Genomic DNA, 24176 nt, shown 5'->3' with positions numbered 1-24176 from the left:
GTAAAGTAAAAAGGAAAGGAACAGATTTCAAAGTTATTTTAATTGGTAACAATGTTTATGAAATTATGTAGCACACAATATATGTTTTACTTGAATAAGTATTCGTACACCGGAAGCGCTTATTCAGTTCCTCCGCCATTTTCGGAATTGAAGTGTGCGATCCGTGCATTTAATTCCAGGAAGTAATCGGTATACCTCTTTAAAGATTTTTCTTGTTTGTTTTATCAAGATTTATTTAAAATAAAATGAGTGCAATTCTTTTTAAAATGACATTTTACTGTTTATTGAAAAACAATGGCTTTTCGTGTGTTGTGGTTATGAAAAGTTACTTCCGTCTTTTGGTCTTTATTATAAAAAATTATGCAGTTTGGAACAAAGCCCAAATTGTTTATTCGCTTAATGAAATGGCAAATTATTGCAACTTTGTGTTTTAGGTTAACATCGATTTTTGGCATATTCTGAAAAAAAACAACACTGCGTTTAGTAACTTCACGTTTATCACATAGATCTACTGAAGTTTAATATTATCCCCCAATTACCTTGAGTCGAGCGGTTAAGGAAACAACTAAAATAATTTCTGAATTAATTCAAACAATGCCGCAATAAACGTACCTTTAAAGATTTATTTAATTCCCGTTCAACCAATGTCAAAATTGTTTATTTACAGTGTGTTAAACAACGCAAAGCCGATAGTTCCATACACACCCGCAAATGACATACACTACGCGCGTTGTTTACACTGCGCGCGTTGTTTACCTTGAGTCGAGAGGTCACATCTGAAAAGCGAGAGTACTCGATTGCAATCGGCAGGAGGTCAACAAAACTTTGAACATTCGATTCACTGAACAAATTAAGAGAAACTGCATATCTTCTATTAACCATTAAACAAATTTCTGTTTTATCGGTCGATCTTCTTTTGAGCAACATTGCAGGGAATAATCTAGAATTTACTATCTATGGGTCACTGAACTCGCAGATTTTAGACCAATGAGTCCCAGGCCAAAATTAATGAGTCCACCTTGTAAACGAAAGGGTCCCAAATTTTGAAATATACCAAGTAGTGAAGAAAATATGTCTTAATCACACTAGCTCAATAACTATACTTGCATTTAACTTGTAATAATCTCAAAAACTTGTTGAAACCAAAAAAAAACAAATTCAGAGTTATCACTATCTTGTTTGCCTTCACATAGGCTATAACATTATCTATTACATGAATGTAACCTGTAATAATATTTCAACTTGATTCAAATCGATGATAATATTATTGTTAACATCTGAATTGCAAGCTTGATATTATTATTGTTTACGTCCGAATTGCCAGCCGTTGACCTACCATTATTAAAATTTAGATTTGTTTGTTTTGGATTAAGCTTCAACACCTTATTTCGGAGGCATCTTTTTCTGCGTAAGCTGTATTAAGCCAGCTTTTTACCTGACCTGACCTTTGTAAGTGTCCAATAATATTCAAATAAAATTTCCCGCGGCTAGGTACGAATGAATACACTTCATTTATTCCATTGGCTGATTTGAGTATAACACCAGAACATTGGAAACATATCCGCGTCTTTGTAACACTGTTTTACTGCATGAAACAATTTTATCTCTAAAGAAAAGGCTCAATAGATAGAACAGTTTTACAATCAATTCTCGACATAAATACAGTTTGTGCGTGCACCTTTTATTTTCAGAGAATTACCAGCGCAAAAGCGTTTAAACTAAAGGCTGTGTTCTCATATTTAGTATTTACTTCCATATTCATGTCAACATGTTAACATGTAAAAGTATAAAGAGAAGTGGAAGCGAGGCCTCACTTTAATGCATTGCATTTCAACCCGCGAGGTTTCGGGTCAATTCGCGGCCAGTGTGTGAAAGTCAGAGTTTATATACATTTCATCACCGGAGTTACAGCCAGTAAAATAATCGTTATATAATAAAGACTCTATCCGTGAACTAGGTGACCTGGAATTTTCTTTAGACCAGAAATATGTTAAATGAAGATATTCAGCAATATAATTATGATATGTCAATAATAGATTATTAATGTGTTTTCAACAATAAATGCTAAATATTATTTTAGATTAATTTAACAATAATTATTCCACCATATTGACTATTGTATTAAGCATGAGCGCGATGATTCTCGAAACTGTAAATAATCTAATCATATAGCAATGTCCGACAAACCACTAAAACGGGTTTGTTCGAAGAACGCGCCTATAAATACGGATACTTCGCGTGTGGTCGGTTGACTCATATGTTTTAATTTAACTTCCATTCTTCTTTTGGTTTTCTGTTTTGTATCTAAAGGTTTATGACCAGCAATATGTAATAATGTAAAATAAGCCGCGAAATCTCCGCGTAACATCCCTTACTGCGTGTGATGCAGCTAAGAACTGCACAGAAAAAGACATTCGCTATCATTGATCTCATACATTGAACTATCAACGCCGTTTATCTTTTTTAAAGATATTTCTTGTCTGTATTATTTATGACTAAGTTACACAAAGTTAAAGCAGGTTTTCATCCGGGGACTCGAGAAAATATCATAGCACATTCTATTTAAAAGGTCGATTCTAATTGGTTCGTGTTATACATCAGCGGCTCAATCAAAAGACTTGCTGGAGTCTTCAGGCCTCATTCGGTTAAACTCTGTGTTTATTGCTACACTTTTGACGTACACAAGATGGTTCGTACTTATCGTAATTCGCGTTTGCGTTAACGGATACAGTTCAGCAATGCGTCCGAGAGGACGCACATATTTCAAAACGATGCGTTTTTTTTCGATATTTGTGCGTTATAGATGCGGAACGCACATGTAGATTATTCCCTGACATTGACACGAAGAAGTGCTCAAGAGTTGAAAAAGAAATAACGTTCGCAATTTCTTCAAATAAAATTTTGGCATTTTTATGTTTCTATTAAAAGATTTGATAAAATTATCATCCAATCAGGCCAGGCCTTACCCACTGAACGTGTGTATATCGTCATGTAACCTATTTTTGTTCCATGCAACATTTTCTGGGAATCGTGAACAAATTAAAGAATTTTCATTCAAATAAATTAAATACATGAATTTGTTGTGTTTAACCAAGGGCAGTGGTCTGCAATTTATGTGCCAGTTTAATGAAGAGTACCGAAAAAAATGCAAGAAATAGGCATACATTTGGATTATTTTACATGTAGTTGAAGTAAGATTTTTAAATATAATTAATCTGTTTTTTTCCTTATATTAGTTGTGTCTGTAATTATTTTCAAGCGTAGTAATATTAGTAAAACAAAATACTCAGAGCGCATGCGTGTGACGTCATCACGAGAGCCGCGTTATTTATGTAAACATAGTGATCGACTTTGGGTCATGCTCGACTCAAGGTAATTGGAGGATACAAAAAATGTAAATACAGTAAAAAACATTTTGATAAATGGTATTTTTTTAAAACAAATATGTATTTTTTCAGTAAAGTGCAACAGCATGTTTCTAATATGAAGTCCCCACACTGATCTGACACTTTTCTCACCGTTCAAACGCTGGTTGCATTTTACTGAAAAAATACTTATTTGTTTAAAAAGATTTATGATAGGATACCTATAGAAAACTCTTACGAATGAGCGGGCTCTCCACTATTTCCCATTAAAAATGGTGAAATATTTAAAAAGAGGTCCTTAAATATTAACTGGGTTGCGCTTAATTCTCCCAACACAGATACGAAACAATCACGTGGTATAGGCACAGTGTTACAAGATGTCAACATAAAACTTCATAGGTGTATAGATATTAATAAGGAGAATTGCAATGCATAAAAACAATAACACTACACTGTGTACAGTTATTGCCCTGTTATCCAGCTCCTACCATCAATAGACAAAATTTATTCAGCGGGTATATCAATTCAACAAAATTGCTTGTTTATAAATAACATAATTGCAAAATACTTTGTCATTAAAAACTGATTTTGCGTAATAATTATAAAGGTATTCCAACAATGCAATCTCACTATTATGATTTCCTTACACCAGAATATGTAGGTAGAAAAGTACATGAATAATTCCAATATGCCATAATGCTGTTGTCAGAGCAAGCAGCACAATGGCTGAGAGTGAAGAGCAGGTGCATGAAGTAGAAGATGAGTCAAAGATTGCCTACAAGCCTCCTGCAGTGAAGACCATTGACGAAATAGCAAGCATAGACGAAAATGATGAGAGCTTGCGATTGTACAAGGAGAAACTATTGGGGAATGTGGAAGAACGAGTATTCTGTAAGGACTTTTAGTTGATTAAGAACGAGTATTCTTTCAGGTCTTATGGTTCCATTAAAAAAGTTCAGGGATGACCAAGTATTATGAAAGAATTATTTAACCCACTCATGATGGGGTATATTTGAGTCCCTCTGTTGACTTAGTTGGTCAGTCTGTTTGTTTGCATAAAATTTTATTAATTTGAAGTCAGCACTTAAAATTTAAGTGATTAATTTGAAATTAAAAGAATCACGAATTAATATGTGTCCAATATTTAATTTCCTTATAATATATTGATCAACTTTTTCCCGAGTCATAGTCATTTTGAAGTAAGTTATTAGCATGGCTTCCATGGGTGTGACAGTGTATAAGCTTTAGTGGTATTGTTCATGTTTATGACACAGTTTTATTTAGTCTTACTAATAATGCATGCATTGAAGATTAAGGCTAAACAAATTGTATCGGCCATAACTTTCTATAAAAGATAGTTGGATAGTTGTCTTACTGACACAAATATTTATAAATCACAAGTGGCTCCACTTATCACTGGATACCACTACAATTGCCTGACTAAAAGCATGTCAATAATGGGAAAAAATTCCAAGAATCAAATTGCTGATCTTAAGTAAATAGCCTTGATGTTATAATAATAGTTGTTATTATGTCAATTTCTATTATTGTTCTTATTCTGTTTAGGGCCAGACAATCCCAACAAAGTGATTTTAAGGAAAATGTCGGTACTATTGGAGGGACGACCTGATAAAGAAATTGATCTTCAAGGCAAGTTAAATTTTGATACACTGAAGTGGCCATATAAGCGGTAGGAAGTTTAGATTGCAGTTAATCTTCCATCACAGATATAAGTGCTATTTGTCATTTTACAGTAGCCATGAGAATTTTCCTCTTTGAATTTGTGTTCCGTTTTGTTATCAACAAGTTTTATCTAAAAAGGTAGTTAAATGTGTTTCAAATGTACTAAACTGTGAGACTAACATTTTTTGTGATTTTGCTGTTGTACATCTCATTGATTGTGTCTTCAGGTACTCAGTAATAATCAATTTGCCCCCCTCCCCCCCCCTCCCAACAAAAAAAAAACAACAAACCCACATCATTAAACAACACATAACGTACTCCTAAAAAACGTCCACAAATTATTCAACCCTCAATATAGATTGATGTGATCTTCCATCTATTGACAATTTTTCAAACAGCTTACAAAATAGTTCTTAAATCGTCTCTATGTTTTTACTGTACCTTTAATTTAATATTTGACTTGTAGCTGTCCAATATGGACCCTATTTTCATAATAAAGTAAAAATTAATTGACCTTAGGCACCTCATGCCTTTTTAGCTCACCTGAGCACAACGTGCTCATGGTGAGCTTTTGTGATCGCCTTTTGTCCATCGTCCGTCGTGCGATGTCAACATTTGCCTTGTTCACTCTCTAGAGGCCACATTTATTGTCCAATCTTCATGAAATTTGGTCAGAAGATTGGTTTCAATGATATCTTGTATGAGATCGAAAATGGTGACGTTTGCTTGAAAAACATGGCTGCCAAGGGGCGGGGCATTTTTCCATATATGGCTATATATGGCTTTAGCAAAATCTAGTTAACACTCTAGAGGCCACACTTATAGTCTGATCTTCATGAAACTCGGTCAGAAGATTCATCCCAATAATATTGTGGACGTGTTCGAAAATGATGCCGGTTTGTTGAAAAACATGGCCACCTTGGGGGCGGGGCATTTTTCCTTATAAAGCTCTAGTAAAACTTTGTTAACTCTCTAGAGGTCACATTTATTTTCCGATCATCATGAAACTTGGTCAGAAGATTTGTCCCAATGATATCTTGGAAGAGTTCAAATATGATGCTGGTTGGTTGAAAAACATGGCCACCAGGGGCGGGGCATTTTTCCTTATATGGCTATATATGGCTTTAGTAAAACCTTGTTTACACTCTTGAGGCCACATTTATTGTCCAATCTTCATGAAACTTGGTCAGAAGATTTGTCCCAATAATATCTTGTTATCTCGGGTGAGCGACTTTGGGCCTTTCAGGCCTCTTGTTTATATACATAATTGGCTTTATTACTGCTTATATCTATCAGTTAATCTAGTTCTTTATTCCATTCTGTCAGCTATTCCTTTTAACAAGATAAAAGCATTCTACTTTTAAAGCAGTTGAATAGACAGTCTGTTTTTCTTACAGACCCCAGCCAGCTTAAAGATATCAAGTTTGTTGTGAAGGAGGGAGCAAAGTATCGTCTCATGATCACCTTTAATGTGCAGCGAGAAATTGTCTCAGGTCTAAGGTTTAGCAATAAAATTGCCAAAGGACCATTTAATTGTAAGTACTGTTTTAAAGGCACTTGAAATGACCTTCTTTCAATGTAAATACAGTCCAACCTGCCTGAGCGACCGCCTGTGAATAGCGACCAGTTGTCAATAACGACCACATTGATTTCCCCCGGAACGATTTCACTATATTCTGTACCTGCGAATAACGCCCACCTGCCAACAACGACCAGCGACCGCAATTTTACATTCCCAAAGTCGAATTTGATAGCTAACAACGACCACGTCAATGACCAGCGACCACCATTTTACATTCCCAAAAGTCGAGTGACTAACAAAATCGTTTTAATTATCATAATATAACGTTTCATAACGAATAATTTAGATTTGACAAAACAGCATACACTAACTTATCAATACAATGACAATATATTTTTTGAAGGATTTTCTATTAAACTTTGTACGTTGTCATCGGTTTGCAAAAAAAATAATCTTGTATTCCTTGAAAGAGGCTTACAACGACCACTTCAATCATAACAATTAACGATTTCACAACTGTCAATAAAACAATAACCGCCATAATGCTGTGATAGTCACGTGATAAACATCTTACCAGTGCACTGGTCGGTCGCTATGGAGATATTAGCAAGTGACAGTTTACTCGATAGCTGTTTCTTTTGATTATTTAACACACATTGCTAATTGGTAGCCACCTGCTTCTTTTATGCATTTGGCAGTTTGACGAAGGGGTAAGAAGTTGCCTTTTTTATTTTATTGGCTCGCGATTATTTATATACTAATTGCCGAAAATACCAAGCGTTTGGGGCTTATATCAACTTATAAAGGAAATTTACGGTTTCTTTACAATTACGATGCAAATTGTACACATACAATTTAAATTCATTCCTTTCTTAAATTTCTCCGTGATACGACGCGCATAGATGATAGATAAGTAAATTGTCAGTTAAAGTTAACCATTATGGCATCCAAGCGTTAGTTCGTTTGTTAGTTTATGTTTGGAAATTGAAATAATACATGTAAATATAAAACACAACTGTGATTTCAATCCTTTTTACATTACACATGCTTTAGAATTCACACATTTAAACAATAGAGCACATACATCATACGGTACCTGTTAAAAGCCTACTAGCATATTTTGCAAAGTTTCAATCGACCCTGCGAATAAAGACCACCTGTGAACAAAGACCACAACGACCAAATCCCTCGAGTGGTCGTTATTGGCAGGTTGGACTGTAAACATCAATTGAAGTCTTAAATGTTATATGGTAACCCCTAGATTCCTGGTTGTGTATTAGTCGGTTATAGATGGATGGATACATTTTCAGGATATTTTCAAAATGATTTGTCACATAGTTTTACATGGTTTGCCTTCAAATGCTAAAATGAATACCCCTAAATAAAAGCTTCTGTTGATTTTTCAGCAAAAGATGAGTACATGGTAGGCAGCTATGGACCAAAAAAGGAGGTTTACGAGTACAAATCTCCTGAAGAAGAGTTCCCCAGTGGAATGCTGCAGCGTGGAGAGTTCAAAGTGAAAAGTGTGTTTACGGATGACGATAAAAATGAAATCCTCAGCTGGGAATGGAAGCTGGAGATCAAGAAAGACTGGAAAGATTAATATGAGCATTTAACATCTTTTATACACAGATTTTCCAACATTGTGATTCCCCTTGGTGTGGAAGGAATTTTGAAAGGTGAATTAATTTAGATAATGTTTGTTTTTGCATTTGTTAATTCCTAGAAACAAAAAAACTATCTGTATGAAAAATGCTGCATTTTATAGAAATTAAGTTCTTTAGAAGATTGTGTTCATATGTGTCATTTTTTTGAAAAACAAAATAATGTTGTATGAAAGTTTGGAGAAAATCTTAATCAAACTTTGGGACAATATGGTGAAAAGCAATAATTTTATACTCGTGACATATTTTTGTCTCAATCTCAAAAGTTAGATTGCTGTAACATCAAGTGAACTTGTAGAAGTTGTTTCTTGTTCACTTAAGTTGTTTAAATATTTAATATTCTAAATTACCTGGTTGTTGTATTCTTTTGAAAGTGATGCCACATGATAAGGAAGATTTCTCTGTAATTGTAGCTTCGTAATATTTTAGTAGCAAGATTTGTCTTGGTAATCATTTTATTGTTGAATTTAATGTAGTTTGTATTTTAAGTGCGAGTTATATAGCTCATAATTATGTAACCTGCTTTATGTTGTAACGGTATCTATTATTGTTATTTTTGGTCTGAAATACAAATGTATCTGTGGAGCATGTTTATAAAATCACATTCAGTAATTTCAGCTATTCCTGCCTTGCCTTAATCGTGTTGAAATTTGCTCAGTGTATTTAGTGCAAATGTAGGAATTTTTTTTGGAACCCATGAGCCTTTTTAAATGACAACTAAGTGACTGCAATACTTAGGAAAGTGTATCTTCTAGTCGTTCTTATGATGAATGCATTTAATTTTGAGAAGCAGGCAAATTAATATCTAGCTTAACGGTTATCAAAAGGTATGTATATCTGGTTTTCCTGCTATTTAAAAAAGGCCATAAAACTGACCTGATCCCAAAGCAAATGGTCCCAATTAAAAAATATTAAAAAGTGTCTCATATTATATCTCAATTTTATTTCATAAACATTTTATTAAGTATGTATCTATAATTTATATGATTTTGTTCTAATTTGAATAATTATAAAGAGTATATTAGATTTTGCCTAATCGGTGAACTTTTGCGCAAAATGCATCTTCTTTAAAAAAGGCCTGATGTGTCAAATGTCCATAAAAAATCCCAATTTGGTCCATTTGATGCTAAAAATTTCCCAAATTTACCATTTTATCGTTTTAAAAAATTCCAATTTGACCAGACTCCTTTTTCAAAAATGGCTAGGTAAACCCCTGTACATCAGTGATAGCCTGCTGAGATAAAGAAAATTTTCAAATTCCTAAGACTTAATTTAATGCGGAAATGACTACAATTTTCACTGGATAATCATATTCAGTCATTGTTGAGGTTTTTTTATTTTCTGTTCATGGTCATTGGCTCGGAACTAGATTTTTATGTCAGATCTCTAACATATATGGTGGATAGAAGTTTGTTTCAGACAATTCTAGTTTGAAGTGCCAGAAAAAATACAAAGTACTTACCTATTGGGTATCCATTTTGGTTGGACTCATTTGGTTACGAATGCTAATTCTTTGATAAAAAATTTTTTTGATAAAACATTCATGTTATTTATATTTTATAAAAATGAGACTCTTGGTTTTCTTGTTGAAAACCTTCATAAGTGATGGACATTTTTTTTGTATTGATTTTATGTTGTTTGCTTAAAATAGATAAAGTGCTACTGTTCATTGGATTGTTTTGACATTTTTGACAATTTTAAATTTTATCTTTGTTTCAATGAAAATGGTTTATGTGCTAACTTAAATTTATTATGTTTACATTTAATGCATAATATCTGCCATTTGCTGTTATTGCATTCAAGAAAGCATTGGAAATGATTCAGAATTTGTGTTTTTAATGGCATTGTCCCTTTTCGCAATAAATATGATGTTTTACATTGTTATTCGACTGTATTCTGTTTCTGTCAAAATGCAAAGCAGTAGCATGTTGATAAAATGATTCACATCAGGAATATTAATGTTGGGCCACATTTTGTTTTGACATTAGTGTGTCTTGATGACATTGTACAATAAGGTGCTGGGGTATGTCACCACTGTAAACATACAAATGATAACCAATTGTTATGATGTATTTGCTACCTTTCAGTGGTCTTTGAGACAATTTTCTCTTATATGGCCTGTCACTTTCTTTATATTTATATGTAATAAAGCATATCTTTCCAACTTACAAAATATTTATCGTGCTGTTCATGTTTTCTATGCAAATATATATGTTGTGAACTACATGTATTACGATACAAAATGCAGTGTTGATAGTATTGGGTTGCTTTACTGCTGTATAAAATTTACTATTTGGTCAAAATGCTGTTGATTTAAGACGAGAAAAACTTCCTGTAATCCTTTCGACAATAAGTATTTGCATCCTTTTTGTTAAGTTTATGACTGCAAAAACGCTGACTGGTGATAAATAGCAACTACCGGCGTGATTGCGTAACATCCTTATCAAGATGATTTTGTGTATATCTCAACATTATTTGTACGGAGGAAAAAAACTTTGAGCTCTAAATATACTTTGTTGTTGTTGTTGTGTGTCATGTTAGCATATGTGTACCCTGAAGTGATATGATTGTAATTAAATGTCAGCATATCATTTGATTATTGAAGACAATAATTAAGCAAGCTTAATAAAATAACTAGACTCTTTAAATGTTTAGCATTGTTGGAAAAACTAAGACTAACATATTTAAGTACACCTTAGCAGGAAGTTCTCAAACGTTAGCTATTTTGATCAGACTATGTCAGGGGTCGTGCCGTGTGCATTGTCATCTTTTAGTTTTTAGTTCTTCGCTTGCGAAAAACTAAGGTTATGAGTGTGCGTTGCAAGTGAGTCTGCTCTTAACTACGCTAGGAACGATAACCACATCTGCCTGTTTATACTCTACCACTGGTACACTGCAGACAGCAGTGTGTGTATGTAATCAATAGTGTTTAACAGCTTGTGGGACGACATTGGCCAGTTTGTGATTAAAATCTGTACATATTGGCTGCTTTCAGGAAAAACGGGGCTTAATGCATGTCCAATAAGTGGTGTCCCAGATTAGCCTGTGTATATGATTAGACTGTGCAATGCACACAAGCTAATCAATTCAAACCTAAAAACTGCACACCATTTTAAATGGAATGAAGGCTGTCGTGAAACGTTTATGGAACTTTTCGAAACGCATTATACCGCCTTTGAGCGGCTGTCACCAAACGGAAACGCTTATGACAAATTAAATGCATTCATGAATGTTTTTGAACAGGCAGGCGCATGTATGAAGAAAAAACGTTGCGGCCCGCATAACAGATCAAATAATGTTACTCAACCTGAATGGTGGGACACAGAATGTTCGAATCTTAAATACGAGAAGTATCGAGCTTTAAGGAAGTTCCGTACGACAAACACAAGTGGTGACTTCGAACAATATAAATTAAACAGAAATAAGTTTAAGCAAACGTGTAATACAATAAAGTCAGAGTTACAGCGATCAAAACGTGAACAGTTATGTAACAATAGCGCCAATCCAACGAAATTCTGGGATCAAATAAAAAAGGCTAATATAAGTAGAAACGATTCGAGTGATTTGATTTTTTCTGCTGATGATTGGTATAATTATTTCCGTAAATTATTTGACAATGCGGAAATGGATGATGGTGACCATATCGACGCACTTCCTGAACTAGCAAGGGAGATAAATGCCGATTATTTAAACCTAGATATAACGGATGAAGCGATCTGCAAGAGCCTAAAAGATCTAAAAAACAATACTGCAGCAGGCTACGATGGTCTCTGTATAGAAATGTTTAAGGTCACTGCTGAACGAATTGTGCCATTTTTGACAAGAACTTTCAATCATATATTTGAAACGGGGGTATTTCCAGAAAACTGGAGTGGCAGTATCATTACTCCCCTTCACAAAAAAGGATCAACCTTAGAGCCAAACAATTATAGGGCAATTTCGCTATCGAATAGTTTAAGCAAAGTGTTTGTCAATATTTTAACAAAAAGACTTATGTCATGGTGTGACGACAACATGGTCCTTGATGAATCACAGGCTGGTTTTAGGTCGAGATACTCAACTGTTGATAACATATTCAATTTACAAGCTATCATTCAAAAGTATATTACAAAACAAGGAGGCCGTTTCTACGTATTCTATGTGGACTACCTTAAGGCTTTTGACAATTGTAATCATATGAAGATTTGGCAATGTCTATCGAGAAATGGTGTTAATGGTCGTTTTTTAAATATGTTAAAATCTATGTATAGTCAAATGAAAGCATGTGTAAAAGTTAAAAATGGCTTGACAGACTTCGTTGACTGTAAAATAGGAACAAAACAATGCTGTTTGTCGTCGCCGATTATTTTTGCCATGTTCATGAATGATCTGGTTAACTTTTTGAGATCAAAAGAAGGCGATGGAATATATGTCTGTCCTGAAATCAATAGATTATTTGTATTAATGTATGCTGATGATGTTTCGGGACTAGCAGATACAGCTGTGCAATTGCAGCGACTTATCAACAATATCGAAGTTTTCTGTGATAAAGTTAAAATGAAAGTGAATCTGGACAAGTCCAAGATCATGGTTTTTAGAAATGGTGGTCCTCTTCGCCGATATGAACACTGGACATACAAAGGAGCAAATGTAGAAGTCGTGTCTTTTTATAAGTATTTAGGTGCGTACTTTACACCGAAGTTATCATGGAAAATGACAAAGGAGACGCTAGCAAAACAAGCCACGAAAGCTTTAGGAAGCATTTATAGGTACCAGAAACATTTTGGATATTTTAGCCCAAAACAAGCGTTCAAACTTTTTGACGCTATGATCACGCCGATTCTGTGCTACTCAGCCGAAATATGGGGCTTCCAGTACACAGAGTGTATTGAACGTGTGCACATCAACTACTGTAAACGGCTTTGTGGTTTGAACAAACATATGTCAAATTTCTTTGCGTTGTCTGAATGTGGACGGCTGCCTTTGTATGTGACATACACGGGTAAACTCATAGCATACTGGGTCAGGATTCTTCAGATGTCAACAAACAGATACCCGAGACAAATGTACATGCTTCTTCGAAACCTCGACTCATCAGGCAAAACCAATTGGGCTACACATGTGAAAAGAGTACTTTTCGAGAATGGCTTTGGCTATATTTGGTTAGCAAACGAAGTCGGATATGCTAAAATGTTCATGTTTTTATTCAAAAAAAGGCGTAAAGATTGTGCTATGCAAAATCTTCAGGCTCAAATGGATAGTTCTCATAAGGCGAAATATTATCGGGAATACAAAACATTACTTAATGTTGAACGATATCTGTCAATTGAGTTGCCTTACGCATTAAAAAGATGTCTCTCAAATTTCCGATGTTCCGGACACGATCTCATGATTGAGAAAGGCCGACACTTGAACATACCGCATAATCAACTGATTTTAATTTTAACACTGATGGTCAACCTTTGGAAATTGTACATTGTTATAGATATTTTGGCGTTGTTCTAAATGAATTTTTAGATTACCATGAAATAGCAAAAAATGTGGCTATGTCTGCTTCTAGAGCACTAGGTTTAATTATTTCGAAAAGTAAAGCATTTGGAGGTTTCCAATATTCCACTTTCACCAAGCTTTTTGATTCTATGGTTTGGCCTATTATCAGCTATAGTGCACCAATATGGTGCGATAAACCTTACTCATGTATTAATGCTGTCCAGAATCGGGCAATGCGGTATCATTTAGGCGTCGGTAAATACACCCCTAATGCGGCTGTTCTGGGAGAAATGGGTTGGAAACCACCAATTGTAAAGCAATGGGGAGCTGTTATTAGACAACATTTTAGAAATGTAAATATGAATGATTCCAGAATAAATAAGAAAATGTACCTGTGGTCTAAATCAAGAAATGTTAAAAATAGCTATTTTAGAATAAAGTCATGTCTGATAGATGTAAACATGTCTGATTTAGTTGATATACCTATTAACAATATTAAATATATTGTAAATGATTTAGAATCTAGGATTTTTGAAAAAGAAATTGTCAAATGGAGAAGTGCAGTCAATAGTAATACTGGAACTAGAGGTGTTGGTCATAATAAATTGAGACTGTATAAATTATTTAAAACAGAATTCGGAACAGAAGCTTATGTTAAAGACAACATACCATTTTTGTATAGAAGTGCATTAGCTAAGTTTCGATGCGGTGTGGCACCGCTGAGATTAGAAACTGGTCGATATGAAAATATTGAATTGGGTAATCGAACATGTTTCCACTGTAAAAACATAGTGGAGGATGAGATACATGTACTTTTTCATTGTCCTTTATATGTGAATATCAGGAAAAGTCTAATGGACATTTTAATTGAAACTCCAAATTGTCACAACATGTCAGATACTGAGAAACTTAAATACATATTTACAGATGAGAGGTTGCTTTATATATCAGCCAAATCCTGCTTTAATATTCTCAAAGAAAGAAGGAATATTCTATATTCAAAATGAATTGTATATACTTAAGTTTTATGCTGTACATTTGTAAAATAGTTTATAGACTAGTCTAGGTTTTAAAAAACAAAAACAAATGGTATTTTAATGTATGAACAATATTGACAAGTGTAAATAAAACCACATAGTCTTAGGTACAATAACTTATTTTAATAGAAGTAAGTTTTAACGATGTGGAATTCATTTGTTAGTCAATAATTGTTAATGTATATATGTATGTAATTATATAGTCTCCTATAAATCATATTATGATTGGTCGCATACATGTAACTGTGCTTTTATATGTATTTTAATTGTATATGTATTGCGAATGAGACTCTTATAAAACATTGAATTGAATTGAATTGAATTGAATTAGATATTGTAAATTTTGTCTAATGCGAAATGTCTATATTGTGGAGGATGAGTACCATATGTTTATGCAGTGCCCATTGTATAACACACTTAGACACGATTTGTTTATTCCGCAGTGGCTGAATCAAATAGAAACTGTTCGTTTATTCAATATGCTTATGGCCGATGAAAATGACAAGCACATATTTTTGATAGCCAAATTTTTGTCTGAATGTAATAAAGTACGAAGACAATTCAATATCACACAGCATTTATAACGTTTGGATTAGATGTCCAAAATGTAAATCCCATGTATTTAGACTGCCATAAAATATACACATATATATTTATGTGCCTGCTAATATGTAATAATTACGTAATTATCATGCAAACTAGCTTTCATTTTAATACTGCATGCTTGTATTAAATTGTTTATTCATATTTGATAATGAATAATGATTCTTAGATTACTTTATACGTATGTTACTATTGTGCATGCTAACTTGTCATAGGTATTTCATTATTAGGTAAACCATGTTTTGGTTAAAAACTGTATAATTATATTGTTTGCCATAGATAATGAATCATAATCTGTGGCTTACCTTGTAAATATGTTTATACTTGAATTTTGATATTTAAAATTTTTGAAATTATAATGTGTAGCAGTATTTGTTATAGAAAAGTGCATGTGTGTGTTGCATCATATGACTTTGTATTTTTTAACTACTCAGTTTATTTTATATAATAATGCAATTACACTGTCTGTATTATGGGCTGGTGGCCTTTGACTGCAAAATAAATATTCGTATTCGTATTCGTATTCAAGGAGGACACTTTCTGATTGTATGGTGTTTTTCGTTTAAAGATTCTGTGGTACTGGGATGACAATAAATGCATATGCATTAAGCCCTTTTTTTCCATATTGAAGCTTAAATTATCTTTATACCCTACAAACGAAGTTTAGGGGGGTATATAGGAGTGAGCTTGTCTGTCGGTCGGTCTGTCAGTCCGTATTTAGTGTCCGCTCTCTATTTCAAGTTGTTTTCATCCGATCTTCACCAAACTTGATCAGATGTTGTATCTAGATGATGTCTAGGTCAAGTTCGAATATGGGTAATGTCGGGTCAAAAACTAGGTCACGGGGTCACTTAGTGCGTTTTGAATATTGAGCATGGTGTCCGCTCTCTAATTCAAGTAGTTTTCATTTCTATTAATGATTTGAAAAAAAAGGATAAAAGTGATAATAACTTCAAGGTAACCTCGCTGACAAGGCAAATCACTTTTAAATCAAATATAAACAACCAATGAGTTCTAAATTTTTACCTTGTGGCATATTTGAGTAAACATCTAAAAGGGACCATTTCACAGTTTGTCATTAAATGCTTATTATTGATAAATGTAAACATTGGATTTTAAAAGCTCCATTAAAAAATAAAGAAACAAAAGAGTTAACCTCAACTGGGCTCGAACCACTGACCCCTGGAATAAAAGTATTTCGTTTAGACCACTCGGCCATCCGTGCTCATACAATGAAAGATGTACTTATACTTTATATAAGCAATCCTCGTAGTATGAAAAAATATAACTGCAACGACAGAACTCTCCAAATTATTAAATCGATAAATTTTGTCAATTTACCAAAACGTGAAAAGGTCCCTTTAATGTCTTCAGACTTGCAAATTGAATGAGTTCAATACACTATCCGATCTTACATCCTGAAATACTTACAGGTTTAGTGGTTGCCTGTTAGCTTGGGGCCAATAGATTTAAGCCCAGGAAACTCAATTTCAAAAGTCGGTAGCAGTTAGGTTTAAAAGCTTGGCAACTTTTCAAAGCTTGAACAACTCAATCCAATTAAACATAGAATACAAATTGGCGACTGAGGATCAATTAGGCCTAGGAAATGATTCAATTCCGGCTCACAACAAGACCTGATGCATTAAAAGTCTGTCATTTGAGCAAAATTGTTGCTCAATAATTTAAAGAAAATAAATAAAGTATTTGATACACATAACACAACATGCACATGATTCTAGGCTTGTTATGTCCCCCCTCCCCCAAAAAAAAAAATTTGGGCGGAGCATATAGTCGCCGCTTCGTCTGTCCGTCCGTGTGTCCGTCCGTGCACATTTTTTGTCCGGGCTATTTCTCAGCAAATAATGACCGGAATTCAATTAAACTTTATGGGAAACTTCACTACCAGGAGGAGATGTGCATGTTATCAGCGGGTTCTGGTCCGATGATTTTTCACAGAGTTATGGCCCTTTGAAATTTTCCATTAACTGTACATATAGTGCAATTTTTGTCCGGGCTATTTCTCAGCTACTAATGACCGAAATTCAATGAAACTTTATGGGAAGCTTCACTACCAAGAGGAGATGTGCATATTATCAGCCGGTTTTGGTCGGATGATTTTTCACAGAGTTATGGCCCTTTGAAATTTTCCATTGTACATATAGTGCAATTCTTGCCCGAGCTATTTCTCAGCAACTTATTACGGGAATTCAATGAAACTTTATGGGAAGCTTCACTACCAACAGGAGATGTGCATATTACTAGCCGGTTATGGTTAGATGATTTTTCACAGAGTTATGGCCCTTTGAAATTTTCCATTGTACATATTTTGCAATTCTTGTCCGAGCTTTTCCTCAGCAACTTATCACGGTAATTCAATGAAACTTTATGGGAAGCTTCACTGCCAACAGGAGATGTGCATATTATCAGCCGGTTATGGTAGGATGATTTTTCACAGAGTTATGACCCTTTGAAATTTTCTATAAAATGTACATATTGTGCAATTCTTGTCCGGGCTATTTCTCCCCAACTACTGACTGGACTGCAATGAAGCTTTATGGGAAGCTTAACTACCTTGAGGAGATGCGCATGTTATTAGTGGGTTCTGGTTAGATGATTTATTTAGAGAGTTATGGCCCTTTGAAATTTTTTTTAGTTGCTAACCATCCATCGTATTATTTTGTCCAAAGTTATGCCCCTCAAGACGTTTCCTTTTATCTGAATATATAGGGCAATATTGTGATAAAAAAAACTTTGGGGAGCATCACCCGTCTCCGACGGTTTCTTGTTATTCTTTAGCAAGGCAACCAAAATTCTAAAGATCGTTGCCAGTGCAGCTACCAATTGCGAAAAAAAGAGACATATTGTTGTTATTTTGTGTATGTTATCTCTATAACATAAATTAGAGGATAAACAGTGAACACACATCTCGACCTGTGCTTTAAGACACACTCTATAAATTTGAATGTGTTGTGATAATTTCAAACTTGCGATATAAAAAGCTATATAACATAATTTTGAAAACTGAATTGCGTCTAAGATTATGCAATAGAGAAGAACTTCAGTGCCTTCAGCGCTTTGATTATCCACTCCTAGACACTCTAGTTGAGATGCGGCTCTAAATGAAACTTGGTCAGAATGTTTATCTTTACAAAATCTGAGCGAAGTTCAAATCTGAGTCAAGGGGGTAGTATGCAAACTTTGTAACCACCCTAGAATAGAAGCCAAGTTTATTGCTCAATCATGAAACTCAGAGCTACAGATAAGCGTTCTGGGGAATTCGGTAGATCTAATATCCTTCAAAATAAGAATGAATTTGGTAATGGAAAAAGTGATTTGGTATCCAAAAGTATGATATACCCGTCCATATACAAATAATTGGGTATTTAGCGCACCAGAACGCACAGATTTTTAAAAAATTGCGTATCCACATATTTTTGATTGCGTATTTACTCAAATACGCAGCTTGTCTGTAGTTCTGATGAAACTTAATCAGAATGTATTATTACATAAAATCTGGGTCAGGTGGGAAAAACAAGATGGTCACAATTAAGGTCAATTCTCAGACAAACCTAGTAGATCTACTAGTATTTTCCGACTTCTAGCTCATTTCTACTCGGGAGGTCACATGTTCGACTCAATCTTGGTGAAACTTTGTCAGCACTTGATCTGGAAAATATCTACGATCAAATAGGATAAAAAAATAGGAAACTGCATCGGAATATAGAAAAATCTTGTTATCGTTCTAGGTGCCATATAGTATTACACAATACTGATTTTCATAATGTCATACACAAGCAAAGTTTGTATTTGGGTCAAATGAGGTCAAAAAAGCATGTCTCTTGGTCAATGCAAAGAAACACTTAGTTACCATTATAGAAGCCACATTTAAGATAGATCTTTATGAAACTTGGGAAGAACTTGTGTTTTCTTACACTATTTTGGGAAGGCATCAAGGATAAAGGGACTGGGATATATCATAAGAACCCTTTTACCACACAGGAACCACATCTTTTATTCAATATGGACACGGACTCTAGATGAGTCAATATACGCTCTGTGATATGGATGAAACGTGGTCAGAAAGTTTATCCTATCAATGTCAATTAGGTTTTAAATGTTTCATTTGTGTCCTTACTTCCATAAAACTTATTCTGAATGTTATTCTAAACCATATCTCGGCCAAGTATAAAAATCACAGTGTGACACATGCTGGGGTTGTTAACCCTCGGGACTTCGGTTGATAAACCATTGCCTGCATGAGCACACTGCTTAACATAAAACTCTGCATTAAAAGGTCGAACACAGCCATAAAATGGACAGCCCGATTTTACTGGGCTGTACCATTGATAAAAATAGAAAACTTTGCAGTGTTGGTGCGGTGCTTTAATAAAAATCTCGTAATTAAAAAAAAAGCTTTACTTATAATTTGTATTGGTATTGGTTTGTATTGTATTGGTTAATAGGCTTATATAACGATGGCGCTGATTGGCCGAATTTTCTTATTAAAAATAACAAGTAGGTCAATCCGTTTTAAAATAGAAATTTTCCCGCGGCGGACGACCTTGACATTGGAATGAGCAGGCCGAAAGGGGGGCCAAGGAGGGCCTCTTGAGGGGGGCCGTAGGTGCTGGGGAACCCCTGGCACCTACTGAGATCTACTCCCTGACAAAGAAATTTGTCGTGGGTGAGTGGAATCTCCGGACCGACAATTTGTCTTCCCGTCGACATACTTTTACCAGACCGCGAAAACCCTCAGGCTGCCTGACAGATACTCAGCAAGCATTGTGCTTGACAGAGCCATCACGCGCCTGAGGATGGGAACCACCCTATTACCCGGTGGCGCGGGAAAGTATGTCCTCTGTGTAGACCCTGCATATCCTGGGTGCCAGGAATCCCTCACTGCGCCCCACATGCTGCTGCACTGTCCTAACCATAAGGCGCAGAGGGACCACCTCGAAGCTGCATTGCACTCCCATGGACTAGTTTTAAACCTTTCCAACGTGCTAGACCCCAAGGGAGCAGCTAGTGGCCCGGTTTTCTCTGCCCTCGCCAAATACCTTCTGGATTGTCAGATAACTGACAAAATCTAGGTCATTTGGGGAGGGAGAGCAGCCAACACCCACCCAATTATTCAGTCTTATGACTGATTTGTAACTGTGTTGGATTTGTGTCATTTTGACACAACTTTGTTTTAGTTTTTAACGGAATATTGTTTCACCTTGCCCTTTCTAAATCAGGCCAATGGTATTGACCTGGTATTTGTTATTTTAAAAACATTTTTTATAAGAGTATGACGTTAGTCCACCATTTACATTATTCAGTTTTTTAATATATTCATATTTTATGGCAGTCTTTATTTAAAAGAAAGGACGAGACTGTCCAGTAACCCTGGTATGTTGGCTGCATTGCACCCCCTCCCTTCCCCTCTGACACCCCTTTCTCCTTCAAACTCGAAGAGCCATGTCAGACAGGAGTGCAATGTGCAGGGTCATGTACACCTTGCAAACCCATTTTAGCTTTTAAGGGTATTTTCAACTTTTGGGATTATTGTTACTCTCCCTATAGGCGGTATATAAACAATCATAGCAAATAAAGTACTGTTGTTCAATTTTTATCTTAATTTTGAGAAACTTGCTAATTTTGCATAGTTAGTAAATAAGGTGTTCTTGTACCTTTTCTTTTAACTAACATCATCCCCTATATATTAATTTCTATAGTATGGATGCTAGTTTTTTGTGGGTTATTTCCTGCATTGTTGTATGAGTTGGTCCTTACCAATCCCATATATTACTAGAATATTTCAGTATATTAAACATTAGAGTGTATTATTTCTTTCTTTTTATTTATTAATTACCATGTGTAGTTCTCTAAGTTCCATTTACTGTGCACTCTCTCTAGTCTAGGGGACAAAACCATCAATACTTCTCCATACAAAATTATCTCCCCTACACAAACCCAAGTTGATTTGCCCCTGCTGGAAACCCCCCACCCCACCATACTTGCCTACACTTCAAAACTCCTTCTTTTAACCCCCCAGGGTGGCAACTTGTTTTTTTACCTATCAATAAGTGCATATAATATTGTACATTCTGTACATAATGTCACACGTTCTGTTAGCGTGTGCACTTTTCTTATGAGTGAACGATTTGTTACGGTAGGTTGTTTCACGTTGTTTCCCAAAGTGCGCAGGATAATGAAAGACTGTTAGTCAGAGCAACAGTAGAACTTTATTGACACAAACACACAGCAAGATGGCAATAGAGCAGAGGTCTTGAACAAATGTTATTAATTGTTAACAATACAAATTTTACAACTGAAGTATTCAATATCTTAAACATCAAACTTTAGGGAATAACTCGATCGCTTTTAGCAAGAGGTAACTGATGTCACATCATAGACTATTAATTTTAATATCTAAAATAATCACCAAATATTTAGACTTGCATGTAGAATGTACAATTGTAATACATACAAAATACTGAACTTATATCACGTATACAAGTAAAGTAGAAATAAAATAAATGTCTAACCTGGAAGTCAAACAACATTAACTGTAGAACTTTATTGACACAAACACACAGCAAGTGGCAATAGAGCAGAGGTATTGAATCCATTTTGCGTTTGGGTTATATAGGAGTTGGTTGCCATCTGCTGTTGTTATGGTCACATTAATTTGGTTTAGATTTGTTCTGACCCACAATTAGGTAATGACAACAAAGTATATTGTAACATCAAAAGGGAGCTTTGATTAAGATGCCAATAACAGGCTGTCATTTAAGATCTCAACATGAATAATTTGTTTGTGACTTAATTTATGTTATGTTATAATCTTTTACATGCATTGTTGACAATTTTGGAATATTGAAAAAGTGTTACAGCAAAACTGTAGAAGGATGTAATGTTGATGCAATAATCTTTAACAAGCGTTGTTGCTTATATTGGAAATATTGGAAAGGTATTTGATGATTCTCTCAACAATAAGTGATGTAAATATGTTGTATAATATTGCATTTACAACTAAAATTGTGTTACCCCTAAATATCATATTGCCAGAGATTGACAAGAAAACAGATATCAAAGTGGAGCTGTACAAGATCATGAAACCCTACAACAATAAACAAATATACAAATGACATATACTATTAAACAAATATTCAAATAATCAAATAACTATACAACTATTACTATAAAATCTTCAAATATGAAAATGACTGCATATATAAATGCAAAACAATATAAAATCTTCAAATATGCAAATGACTGCATATATAAATGAAAAACACTGTGAAATCTTATTGCTATTTGGAATTTACCCTTTTACAACTTTTTACGATATTAAAGCTTGTATTTAGCAAGTTTGCATTTGACCTATTGTTAATGTGTTATTGATACATTCCTTGCCAATCAACAAGCATATGAATTATGCAATATGTATCACGATTAGATTCCTTTATAATAGTGTTGTTTATTGTTGGGTGGATTTGATAGCATATGTTTCTGTATTGACTCTCTATTATCACCTGGTAACGCCAAATATCCGTCCAAACACCAAACTAGTATATATATGTGATGCAATTACTACATCTTCACTGCTTAAAGGGATCTTTTCACGCTTTGGTAAATTGACAAAATTGAAAAAAGTTGTTTCAGATTCGTAAGTTTTCGTTTTAGTTATGATATTTGTGAGGAAACAGTAATACTGAACATTAACCATGCTCTAATATAGCCATTATATGCATCTTTTGACGATTTTAAAACCTAAAAATTATAAAGCGTTGCAACGCGAAACGATTGAATAATTTGGAGAGTTCTGTTTTTGTCGTTAAATTTTGTGAAACTTCGAAGATTGCTTATATAAGGTATAAAATACGTCACGAACATGTACTCGGCGGAATAGCTCAGTAGGCTAAAGCGTTTTTACTTCAGGACTCTGGCAGGACTCCAGGGGTCACTGGTTCGAAACCTGCTCCGGGCAATGTTCTTTTCCTTTTTTTATTTTTTTTCTTGATTTTTTACTGGAGCTTTTACGATCCAATGTTTACATTTATCAATATAAAGCATTTAATGAATAAGTTAAAAAATGCCAAAATCTGTGAAAAGGCCCCTTTAATACTAGTTTGAATAAATGTGTTTCATTTTGGCGTTGCAGGTAAGAAACCATATTTACTTTCTTTGATTTATTTTATTTAATGGTTTACTTTAAAGTCTGAAATTTATTACTTTTCAATGCAATAATATGAATACATATAATTCATATCATTTTTATAATTATGTTGATAGTAACAGTTTAGTAAAAATTTAGTAATTTGCCTTCGTGAGATGTTAAACTTATTGGACGATATGAGTTAAATTTGGATTGTTTTTGTCCTTGCCGGGTTTAGGAATAGGAATCACTGTGGCCTGCTTCCACTCGGGTGGTACTGTGCCTGTTCTATACACCTGATTGAATATGTTAAGCCAAAGACCTATAGATATTCTATAGGTCTTTGGTTAAGCCATATTTTAAGAGTTATGGTTGGCATATTTTTAAACATTAAATATGCTATTTTGTCAGGCCCCGTGGCAGTATTGCTCCTGGTGTTAATGGCGCTTAATAACTCAGTTAAAGTAAAAGGTAAATAAAGAGGCGTGCTGTTGTCCCCAGGCTCATTTAAAATGTTTTGGTGATATATATATAATTACAGTCAAAAACTAGGTCATTATATATAGACGTCATCAATTGACACTGTCATTTCTATAAATAGAATCCACATTGAATATTGCAAAATTAGCTTACATTAAAACATCATATCTGTCAATACACGCGAAAGCGTTTACCTCAGTATAGCTCTTT

At 34.4% G+C, this 24176-nt stretch overlaps 1 protein-coding gene across 1 annotated transcript; it reads left to right on the top strand.

Moving 5' to 3' along the window:
- The first annotated feature begins 40 nt into the window (after nt 1–40).
- Nucleotides 41–10745, top strand: LOC127866150 (rho GDP-dissociation inhibitor 1-like). Its single transcript, XM_052406572.1, has 5 exons — nt 41–189; nt 4075–4256; nt 4932–5015; nt 6446–6583; nt 7977–10745. Exons 2-5 carry the CDS (start codon nt 4088–4090, stop codon nt 8171–8173), a joined length of 588 nt encoding a protein of 195 aa, XP_052262532.1. The 5' UTR covers nt 41–189; nt 4075–4087; the 3' UTR covers nt 8174–10745.
- The last annotated feature ends 13431 nt before the right edge of the window (nt 10746–24176 follow it).

Source organism: Dreissena polymorpha, chromosome 2, assembly GCF_020536995.1.
Source record: "Dreissena polymorpha isolate Duluth1 chromosome 2, UMN_Dpol_1.0, whole genome shotgun sequence".
In the NCBI taxonomy this organism is placed as follows: Eukaryota; Metazoa; Mollusca; class Bivalvia; order Myida; family Dreissenidae; genus Dreissena; species Dreissena polymorpha.
Note: the sequence above shows the minus strand (reverse complement) of the source record. Positions and strands in the feature narration are given on the sequence as shown.